Source organism: Enoplosus armatus, chromosome 13 (genome assembly GCF_043641665.1).
Source record: "Enoplosus armatus isolate fEnoArm2 chromosome 13, fEnoArm2.hap1, whole genome shotgun sequence".
Taxonomy (NCBI): Eukaryota; Metazoa; Chordata; class Actinopteri; order Centrarchiformes; family Enoplosidae; genus Enoplosus; species Enoplosus armatus.
The window spans coordinates 7,992,503-8,004,594 of record NC_092192.1 but is presented as its reverse complement, the minus strand read 5'-3'; the positions used below and the strand labels follow the sequence as shown (position 1 = coordinate 8,004,594).

General features: G+C 42.1%; 1 protein-coding gene across 3 annotated transcripts in view; it reads right to left on the bottom strand.

The window, feature by feature from the left end:
• The window catches only part of dpysl3 (dihydropyrimidinase like 3), a 37,705-nt gene extending 25,959 nt beyond the window's left edge, over positions 1 to 11,746 (bottom strand). For 2 of the 3 annotated variants that reach the window (XM_070918109.1, XM_070918110.1), the window contains exon 1: positions 11,381 to 11,746. In XM_070918109.1, coding sequence (XP_070774210.1) covers positions 11,381 to 11,746 — 366 coding nt within the window. Of the gene's footprint in view, positions 1 to 5,077; positions 5,245 to 11,380 lie in introns of those variants that run through there. The other variant, XM_070918111.1, reaches the window with a different exon arrangement.
• Positions 11,747 to 12,092: the final 346 nt, after the last annotated feature.

Here is a 12,092-nt window from a genome sequence, read left to right as displayed (position 1 = left end):
ATAAACTGTGCAGCACAAACAGACACCAAAAAACAACCTACAAAGCTGTAGAGCCAAATAAATCAATATAAAATATCTCATTTAAAAAAGATAACATAATGTTTCACTAAAGATCCAATGCAGCACGTCACAAAGACTTTTAGTTGATCTAAAGCCTGAATGATGGAAACATGCTAAACAAATGCAGTACTGAGACAGAGATTATGTTATTTGTGAGATATTTTTAATTGTTTTTTGGATAATATAATAAATAGTAATCTGTATGTGTGTTTGGGAGAAACAATGTAAACAAATAACTGTTCGCAGAGACTTTTATGGTTACAAACCATCACAAATGTTTCTTACGAATCTCCACTTGCTTATGTGCGCGCATGACTGTGACCTACTCTCATTACTTTGGCTTTGGGTAAACAGTAGAGGATTTGGTGTTTTACTACTGTAAATTACAGAGTTCAGGATTTCTTCGGCTGTCTGGGAGTCGACAAATTAGGACAGTTGGAGGAGGATTAGCTTTAACACAAACGTCACGCAAACATCAGTGAGGGCAACCACAAATGCTTATAAAAGGACTGTTCCAAGTTGCAGAAATCAAACAAATATACAGTATACTAATGCCTGTTATTAATCTAAAATACTAGATATCTGTATGGTTTAGGAAACTGTGTGCTTCCAGCTGCTTTTCTCCTCTGACACATTTTAAAATAACTTGAAGTCATTGGAAAAAAGCAATTAAGCCCTTTTTACCTTCTTCAACTGCATCTTCCCTCTAGTGCTGACAAGCTCATCTATTAAAATTCTGGCAACAAAGTCGAGTAAAGTTCAGGTGGAAAAAAATATCTCGTCATTCAACTCTAAGAAAAACAAAGCACCAAAAATAAAGCACCTCTTGCTGCACAGGAAACTGTCATTTTCTGTTACTCAAGCTGGCAGTAATCAAAAATAGACGGCAGGATGTTGTTCTTGTACTACTACGCTGATATGCACTGACAACTTTTTTCCACATCCACCACACTGGAGGGAGAAGCGCTCATAAACTGGGATGCAAATTACTAATAGCCTCTCCTCGGTGCTTAATGAGTGGGAATGGTCCTGGAAAACTCCACGGCTACAAAACAGGTCAAAGGGGCTGAGAGGACATTAGAGGAGACCTCCATTCGCTGTGAGAGAGAGAGAGAGAGAGAGAGAGAGAGAGCAGTGTGGAGGCAGGCAGGGACCAGTGGAAGAGGGAAGTCATTCTGAATGTGCACCAGTGCCTCTGCTTCAGCCCTGTTGCCTAGCGAGCAAAAATATTTACTCTTTACCCAAAACTGCAATGGATTTTTTTTCACATTCTGGAAAAGTGAAAACAATGAGGCTTATCAATCTAAATTAATTGCGGCGGCTCCCACCAGCCATGGTCACATTGAAATCCTGCTCGTCTGGAATGTTGATCTTGTGATAGGCTGGAGTAGTGTAACTGTGTAACCATGGCAACAACAAAAAAAAAACAACCCATATGGATCTGATTGAGCCAGACAGGTTGAATTATAAACTCTCTCAGTCATGAAGTCTGAGAAGAGTCTATTTGTGTGTGACTGAATCTAAGTGTGTGTGTCAAATCACATCCCCACCCGACAAACCAAACAGGGGTTGTATTTTCCTGCCATCACAACTGTATGCTGGTCGCCATGGTGAGTCGCACGGCAACGTCTGGGTGGCCACGGGGTATTTTGTTTGCACTCAAGCCCACTCTGCTGCAGCCTGCGTGGTGGTGGCACACTGGTGTGGCGGAGCCCTGTTTTGTGGCGTGTCAACAACATGGGGGAACGGGTCTCATTTCCCGGGCAGAGCCGCCGTCTGCCGGCCGTGTTTCAAGCCCACAGATGCTCGTTCCAGCTGGAGGGGATTACTGATGACATGTACCAGCCTGGAACAACACTGAGGCTGCTGTGAGTGGGTATGAGGGAAGGGAAGAACCACACCTAGAAATCTGACAGAGCCACTTCTGGCAGAGAGCAGACGCAAGCCAACAGCTGGAATAGAACGGCAGGCATGGAAATACAGAAGGAAAGTCTGGGAGGGGAGGAGGTTTATAAGCAGGTATAAGGTCGTTGTACTGTAACTCTCAGGCCAATGTTACCAATATTATACTGTAGGGATTACAGTGTTTATGTCTTCAGGATTGCAGAGTCACAGTTTCTAATCGCTTCAAGTTTTCAAACCCCATTTTTGATTCTATTACGGCCAACCTTTTATCAGCAAAATCCATTCAATGTACTTGGATTCGGTTATTGCTACTTTGTACTGTGTAATGTTGTAATTTGTGTTTGCTGCCCCCAGTGGTTGAAGTCCTCCGAATAAAATGACAAAATATGTTGTTTGTCCATACCCTCTAGAACAACCAGACGTGTTTTCTGACCTGACACTCCTATCAGCAGGATGACATCATTTGTCAGAGCCAGTCCAAAACAGTTAAAAATCACTGTTCCGCTTTATGATGTGACAACGCTATGGTTAAAGTTTGATTAGGCTTACGCACAAAAAAACGTGATCATGGATGAGTTAAAATCACTACTTCACTAAGGTTAGATCCTCGTCATTATGGCTACAGTAATAACCCTGTGGTTAGGGTTAGGCAATGATCGCGGCCATACTGTCGGTTGGAAACATGTTGAGGTCAGATGTATAGTTGACCCATCCATCCACCCTGACCTCCTCCCTTTGCAGACGTTGTCGCTCTATGATAACGTCGACGTGATTTCCTCCTTTGCTCCTGTCATATTCACTACAGTCACTAGAGGGCTTTGTCACTTGGACGTAAACAGATGTCGTTTTGGGGCATTTGCTGAAAAGACAGATGATGTTGTTCTTCCTGGGAGGACAGTGTAAACGTTTGCTGCCCCCAGTGGTTGATACAGGTATCATTTCGAGTACTGTGTCCTCTATTATCGAAACACACTTGCCAATACCACCAGTAAACACAGGTGTCGCCAAATCAACATGGAATGAAAGACTGGACGACCATATATTGAAAGCAAACAGTGGCAAAGCAGTGTGCACTGCTTCATGCATTACATGTTTGAAAGCCAATGAATCAGCCCCTTGTGAACTGAAGTGGTGTGAAGCCACCTTATCTCTGGTATCTGTTGGTCGAGGACATCAATGAGATACTTTGTGCTGTGGTAGCAGCTGAATGTCGGTCTAGTTAATAAATTGGTTTCAGCTGGGTGGAGCTCGTCTTTGAGGATTACAATCTCCCAACCAAAAAATCTCAGGACCCAGATAGCATGTATCTTGAGGCCATCAAACTGCACACAACTACCTCATGTTACGAATTCTTCCAGTGTGTGATTTCTTGCCTCGGTATCAAACTAAGTCGAGGGGAGACAGATTTTATCTTGGTGAATCTCTGGGGCAGCATCACTTACTGATTTTTGTCTGTGAATGTGGGTGTTTTGACATAAACATCAGGCCTTTTGCAGGTTTAACATCCCAAAGTTCTACCATAAAAGAAGGCTAAAGAAAAAAAAATCACCCAACCTCCCTCTAGGGGGTTGGTAAAAATTAAAATGTCCACCCCTATAATGACTGTGTAAAACATGCCATGGAAAATTCTGGCCCATTTTAGCATATTATAGAGACATGCCCTACTTTAAGTGTAATGACATCAAGAGACTGTGCTCACAATACAAAACCTCTACAGGTCACAGCTACCCCACTCTTCCCCAAAATCACCCCTTTGGTGAAATATCAGCTGAGGAGACGAGACAAAGGCTGTCTCTCCCACAGCCGCGCAACACACCCCTGACTGCAGCCTGAGCTGCAACAATGAAAACTGGAAGGCAGGCATTTCAGACTCACACACACACACACACACACACACACACAGACAGACAGACAGACAGAGAGAGAGAGAGAGAGAAGGAGAGGGAATGGGAGAGGTTTCTCTGCAGTTGTAACAGACACCAGCACCAAGCTGGCTGGCTGGCTGTGTAACACCAACCTGCCCTGAATTCAACCTCCACCCTAGAAGCTCTGAGAGGAGTCTGAATCTTTCTCCTTCTCCCTGATGCAGGACTACAAGCGCCCCATTACAGGGCCGGCTTATCACAGCTCATCACAAATGGGCGTGCGTTTCCCCCACCTCTCCTTTTCCTCCTCTCCCTCTCACTCTCCTCTGCACCAGCCTGCAACATGAACAGCAGCCTGTAGTCTGCACAGGACACATCTCATTCTTGACATTAAAATAAATGAGGCCCTTTTGTGGAAATGATGATCTAATGTACAAGAACTGCAAATTATGTTACTCAACTCAGTTTTGTTCAATTGCTTCTTTGCCAACTAAGAGCCACAGGACAATATAATTAGACTTATATTAGGATACTTTGAAGTAGGCCTATGTCACTAAATACACTGTGCATCAAAATGGCAAGAGAGGCTCATTGAAAAAGAGACCAACATCACTGTTCATTAGCCTCCCATATCAGTGATCAATCAGGCCCCACATCTTCTCCACAACAGAGAAAGGGCTGAACACACATCAATCAAAATGGCTAAAACGTGATTTTAATCGCTTCACGCGCATTAAAAAACACAGTAAATTATTGTTTTTCCAAATAGAAGGGAAGTGTAGGGGACATGGACACCCTTTAAAGCACATCAATGCAATATCATAACGATATGCTACCAAACTACATTTAAAAATGATCATTACGTAGGATCGGGTCCCCAAACAGTCACAGTTATGCACTGCAGACAGCAGAAGTCCCTGCACGAGCATTACAGTGATTTTTATGGGCGAGCCGGCTCGCCACGCGCGTGGATCCCCTCAACAAAGAGGATGCAGGACACCTTTAAGAAAACGCCTCATCTCCCTGCCTGACAGTCACTATGGCAGCCAGTCATGCCATTTCATAGTGCGTATTATTTCCAGCGGCTCCCTGCAGTCAAGTCGGACAATGGAAAGAAAAATGACCGGCGGCCGCATATATGTTTATGATACATCTTCGCGACGCTGTGAAACAATAATGCAGTGATTTGCAACCGCAGGCATCAAAGTTCCCACAGCCGATGAAGCAGAAATAACTCCTTTACTCACTGTGATCTTCGGGATGTTCTTTTTTCCTTGATAAGACATGTTTCGTTCGGTTCCACCTTTAAAATCAAGCTTTGAAAAACGGTATTCCCTCTTTACGGATGCTGCAGCGGCCCTCGCCTGGATGGGAGCTTCAGGGAATGGTCGCTGCTCTGTCAGTGCGATGTAAAGTGCCTCGCTGAGTGCTATAGGAGCGTCTGTGGCTCAGTCACCCGGCCCCTCCCTCAATAGGCTCAATTGGAAAGAAGCGGTGTCACAATCTTTCCACCGGAGGGCGCAGTGGAGCAGCTGGTGTCCAGCTTCCAACCTGCCTCCAGTTGTCTGCATTACTGAGCTGTCACACATTTCTCTTACACATATACAGCATATATCTCATATTAGTCATTATTGACCCACCAGAGGGGTTTCTTGCTTCAAAAATAGATCTAGATGGTTTAAAATCCACCGGTCTGTCGTCTATTCTGTATCCGTGTCACTAAATCACTGAGGGGGTTAATTGATCAGAGTAGAAGGCCAGTAATGATTGATTCATTAGAAGAGAATGTGTGGCACTATATAGCCAATAGGAAGGCGCAAAAACACAACTCTGTAATCAGAAATCTCCATCATTATACTCCTCATTATCATCCTCATTATCAGCATTAGTTACTGAAATGATTCATTTATTTTATTCATTCACCGCACAGGCATACACTGAATGAATAGACTTATAAAATGCTGCCAATCACATACAAGGAAGGATGGTATGTGACCAAAATTATGCTTTTAAGGGAATCTTGTTTAAGTTTAAATACAAAGAAACACTGTAAAACACATTTATATTATGAATCTAAACATGTTCAGATGTCTTATTTCATAAACACAAGCAAATCTGTTGAGATAAAATGTACATAAATTAACCTGAATCACATTTGTTTTGTTTAAATAGAAATATTATATAAAACTATTATATATAAGTAAGTTAAGAGTGTAATCTTTACCAATTATTATCTTAAGATTGTGGTGTTTTGTCTTTCTGAACACAGAGGAGGGGCAAAGTGGCGTAGCAGCTGTCACAGAGCCTGCCCACCACACATTACACACCCCACATGTCGACTCACCATGGCACACACACACACAAACACACACACACACACACACACACACACTCTCTCTGCATGTCCCCACCCAGCCATGTGTCTCTTTTGTCTGGACCTAAAGTGGATCCCCCTTCACTCCACCAGTCGATTCCTCCACCAACTCCCCTCCTCAGCACTAATGCACCCATAATGCGGAGGCACGTGACTGAGGGTGTGCCTGCGTGTGTGTGTGTGTGTGTGTGTATACTACTACCATCATCACACTCTCATTCAGTATATTTTTCATTGTTTTCTAGAAAGATATAGATTTACAGCATAGAAAATTCTTATTGTAATTTCTAAAGGTTTAATGAAAATAAATGACAGCACCTCACCTCTCTGTTTAGTTTAGTTTTAGTATATTTATGTGTAAACTATATTGAAAAATCATTAACCTTGTAATTAGTATGTTGAATATCTCGTCTTTTGAGGCTTTTATAAGGTGTTTCATAATGAAGGTGTAAAGTCTCAGCAGGGATCAAAAAAGGGATTTATATTTTTTAAAGTTTGGTTGCATCTATTTGTTTTAATGCATTAAGTGTGTGTGCACAATACCTAGATAACTTTGCGTTTATGTATTCAAGTGCACATGATTACTCATGAAGTCATAAAAATGATACATCACATTTATTACATATTTACATATATCTAATCTTTGTATGTAAATGTCGTATCTCACCTTAACTTTTTCTCTACAATCACAACTTTTATATATCAGGAGGAAAAATGCTTTAACAGTTGATATATTTTTTCATATAAACGAATAGCCACTGATTGTTTTCCTCCTGCCTTTGGCTACAAACAGGAGGACACAGGGGCCTGCATGCTGACATGTCCTTTCATGGCAGTGAGTCAGTAAAGTGCCTCAGCAATCCCAGGCCTCGGAGAATGCATCAACAACACACTTCAGGTTTGGAGGCCTGCTACCTCTGCAGAGCACATTAACCAGCTGACACTGACAGACAGATCAGGGATGCAGAAATGTCTCTGTCAGGTCATCAAAGCTGCATCAGCATACTTGGCCCCAAATGGAAAAGAGAACTGATAAAGATTCCCTTTAATACCCAGAAATCATATTAAATTACATAAACATATAGATATTATCTTGATCATGTGTGATCACTTCATAACAAAGTATACCAGAGATTTTAGGAGGGCAAAATATCTACTGTGACAATGATGAGTGCAACTCAACGTGTCTTTCTGTGAATCAGGATTATAGGAAAATGTTTCACCTTCTGCATTTTTTATAACTATCCTGAAGGATGTCCTCATAATTTACAGCTCATATGTGCTGCAGATGTAGATGTCTGCATACGGGCGAGCTTGAATGTGTCAGTGCATATGTGGGCATGTATGTATGTATCTGTGTATGAAAGTGTATAAAGTGCTCCTCCCAGTCTGACCACCACCCTCCAGGATAACAAAGAGAGAGGGGGGGGTGGTCCTCCCTGAACCAGTTCCCCTGGACATCTGGCTAACCACTCCCCGTTCTTCACTCCATTACAGCAGCTGATTGCACTAATTAGCTCACCAGACAGGAGGAAACCAAAAAAAATCTATAATTATCATCATTACTGTGCACATCAGCACAAGCTTATTGAATAAAGATACTCTAACAATTAACAGACTATAACAGCTGCAGCTTTATCATGTCAATTACATTCTGAATTAATTGAAAAAAGTGAAAGTGGTGCACTTGAAGCTGCTGCAGGACAAGAGGCACTCTGTAGTCAGACATCATAAACAGCTTTTCCACTTGTCATTAGTTGGCATGGAAACCTTCATGTAAAGCCTGACTGGCATGCAGACTGTACTAGATAATGTTAGAAGAGTAAGCATGTCCTGACCCTGTTGTCAGTCTGATGTCTTCAAAAAGTTACCAAACAAAAAAAAAATGCCCACAGCCAAACTCTCTGTCTGTTTATTTCTGCTGAATCATCTGGTCCCTCAGCAGGGGCAATGTTGCAGTTCAGTATCAGGCCACATGGGGGGAAATTGGCTGCCTGCCACACTGAAGATGTCTACTGTACATACATGCTTCGAGGGAAAACATAATTTTATGACGGACTGTACTAAAGGCTGTTAAAGGCTGGATACAGGTTACATTTAGAATTCAGAAGAGAGAAAGTAAATATTATTATCATGATGATGTGAGGATTCAAATAAGTTGCATGCAGCAGCCCAGTCCCAAACTGTCTGCTGTGAATCAATAACAGGAATCACTGAGGTGTAAATGATAAGGACAAAAAGGAAAACGTTTTTGTGTCATTTCTGCTAAAGATAATTTCTCAAATAAACAGAGCTTTGTGGCTTCAGTCAGTCCCCTAACATTAGTCTCACAACACGTCTGTCCCTCACAACTGAGTTTACAATGAATCAATGTTGGGAGACAGAAGAGGGAGACAAGAGGTCTGCCATCACAACAGAAACAGCAGCAGACAGTCTCGTTAGATGTGATTAGACTTGGATCAATCAGTATTTAAGTTGTAGAAACAATAAGTGACTAAGAATAAGACTCGCATCATAGGGCAATACAATACATGCCAGAGCGTTTAGACGTTCACAATCATTTATCAGGTAGACCAGTAGTCAGTTTTTTTGGACATAAAATATTCTGTTGCCAAAATCATAAAAGGCCATGTCACCAGTGCCGATTGTGTTTCTCAAGAAAAATACACAAACAGGAAGTGCTGCTTTCCACAGACACAATACTGAACATGCTGTCAGCTGATTAAAGAAGTGCAAACACTCCAACAACGTTACCACAATCAAGAACAACAGAATTTCTCTAATTACCTCTTTAGATGTATGACATGCATTGTCATTGGTGTCCTCAATACACACCATGTAGTGCTTTCTAAACATGATTACAGCTAACACAATCATTGCTGCTGATTTCAGACCAGAGGTTACGTCAGCCTGATGATACGTTCATCCATTTAAGCAGACAATTAAATTTATTGACTATAATCTATGACATATTGTATTACACCAGATCATTCCGTAATGTTTAACTCTTTCCTGCTCCTTGCTCCATTCATGCTTTATGTGAATATGTGTGCCAATATGTGGCCAGCGCTGCAATGACTAACTAGTAATCATCCTCACTTTGTATAACGGCTTCTTCCCTCTCTGGGCCATAATTGCGAGTGTTTGTGGGTATTTGTGTGTGCCAGAGCCAGAGACATGAATCATCATTTTTAGTGCCAAAGTTAGAAGAATTAACTTTCCTCCTCAAAGTGTCATTCAACAGAGGATGTAGTAAAAGTGCAGTGTGCCTGCTCAGTAACACATACAAATATCACCAGCATATTATTTTTGTCTTCCATACACATTTTGTTTGCCCACAGTCAGATACAAATATAATTCATCAAAACAGGTGGCATGATGAGAGGTGGTGTGGTGTACATTTTGGCAGCTTTGTCATACTTTAAACTATAAACGTCAGTAAAAGTGTTTCCACATGTTGAGCTATACTGCCTTAAATCCTTTTTTAAATATATCTTTTTGGAGAAAAAACAACATTTATTTTTCATTTCATCAAGAAAGGATGGAAAAACAAGAACATGAAAAACAAACTCAAACCACGCTGAACAATATTGGGCCTCTACTAACTACTATGATACTGACATTGATGTGTGGCAAACCGTGCAGTTCCTTTCAAACAGCTACAACCACCATAATAATCAACTCATTTACGATAGCAACCAAACAAAATCACTATAGCAACACTCACCAAGAACACCATTGCAACCATTCCCAACCATTGGATGCCATAGGTGGTTACCCAGAACACCACAGCAACCACCTGGAAACACCCTAGCGACCACCATGTTAGCAACCTTTCACTCAAAATGAAGGAAAACAAAACATTAAAAGTACTTTATTTCAGGTCGGCTCTATTACATTGTATTGAGTTTAATTACTGTAGGTACATTCAATAAAGTGGAAGCTTTGTGTGAAGACTGGATTAATTTTCATATCACCTGAAGTAAAGCATCACTCTAACACCACCTGAAGGCTGCACCCCTGCTGCTTCACTGAAGTCACTATGGTTTAAGGTGTTCAGGCTTCTGTCAGTACAACATTCCTGCAGCTTAACTGTTTTACTTTACACCTTCTGCATGTTTTAAAGAAAGGGAAATGCTCATATTTCTCAGTTGCATTTGAATAATATCACCTACTTTATGCATGCACATAGTAACAAAATATAAACGTGGATGTAGTTGTCATACTACTATGATTTCTCTCAGTAACTTGTCTTCTCTTCGCTTTAATTGACCTACAAAAATAGCAGGTCAATGTGTTGCTAAATGTAAGGGCAACACTTTTTTCATCATCATGGTCGCCAGCTCTGTGGTTTCACCAACACAGAAGTAACGTCTGTAGTGGCTCAGACCTGAAGCGATGACAAGCATTTTCATTTGTCCAGCCTTGAGGCTTTCCAGCTTTTCTAGTTGCATGAGTCTTTTTTTTCTCCTCCATTTTATTGTCTTGATACATTGCCTGAAATTTCCTGCAGTATTCTTCAAGGCTTTAAGAATTATACTAGCCAAACAAAAGTTGATGAATATTGGCTGTGGATGTTAGGTCTGTCTCGTTTCCCAGACATTTTGGCAAGCACCGTGTTTGCCTGCATATACCTTAAAAACTCATTTTGTCAGCTGAGAAATTAAATTTGCTCCATTCCAACTCCACTCAACTATTAACTATTGTTTGTTTCATGCTTTGGGGGGTGTTATAACATGCATTATACACTGATTACTTGTTAGGGTTATCTCTACATTTTCTTTCGGAAGGTTTATATTCTTCAGTAAATAATCCAATATGTCATATAGTGATGTGGAGGTGTGACACATCCATTCAGCTATTTAGGGTCTCATCCATAATTTAGCTCCCAAATGCAATGGGCATAAATCTAGCCTCTCTTAGATGACACGTTTATTGCAGGTTCTGAATAGGTGGACACATTTCAAATTGTTTCAGTTTAGGTGTGGCCCCCAGCCTGACAGCATCAGTGTCAATGTGGGCGTTTGTGAGTCAGTTAATGGAAAAGGGGAAAAAACAGTAGTAAAAGGAGTAAAACTAACAGACACAACAGTGACACACTGTAGGAACCACTCCTGTCATGTCCACATGCTGCATCAGTCTGCTGCCATTCACGCAAAAAGTTGCGTCTTCTTACCTTTTCATCTCCCAGGTTCTGCAACACTTCTTTACCGCCGCTGGTTCTGATCTCAACCTGAGGTGAGTCTTCTCCTCTTTGCCTGTTCCCTGCGGGAGTTTCCACACCGGGGCAGCTCTTGTTGTCTCTCGCCGGGGTCCTCGCCTCCTGACCGGTTTCTCGTTTGGCGGTCCTCGGGGTGCGGGAGCCCCTCTGGCCGACGCTCAGGGCATCAAAGTCTATGGTTTTACTCTCAAACGCGCCCTCGACGCTGCAGAACAAGCCGCCGTATTTTTGCCGGGGCACCTGGTCGGCCGTGCCGGGTCGGGCGAGATAAACCGGCAGGTCGTCCTCTGCCTTGTCCCGGTTTCCCCTGCGCTCTGCCATGGTGGAGCCCTGCACAAGTGACAGAGGAAGACGGCTAAACTAGTGCTGAAGTGGTGTGTGTGTGTGTGTGTGTGTGTGTGTGTGTGTGTGTCGTGCTGTGAAGAAGCCTGAGCAGACAGACAGACAGACAGACAGGCAGGAGTTGAGTTAAAGCCAGAGGTGGCACTGTAGTGGTGCCTCACGCATAGGTAGCATATGGTTTCTCTCGGACTTTATTGCAAATACACGCAGGATTGTGGACTCAGACTCTTGGGTTGGCTCAGGCTGTGTTTGCAGTTTAAAGCCGCCAGTGAAAACACAAACACATCTGCCGTAGAGTGACCGAGGAACCCTTTCATATGGACAG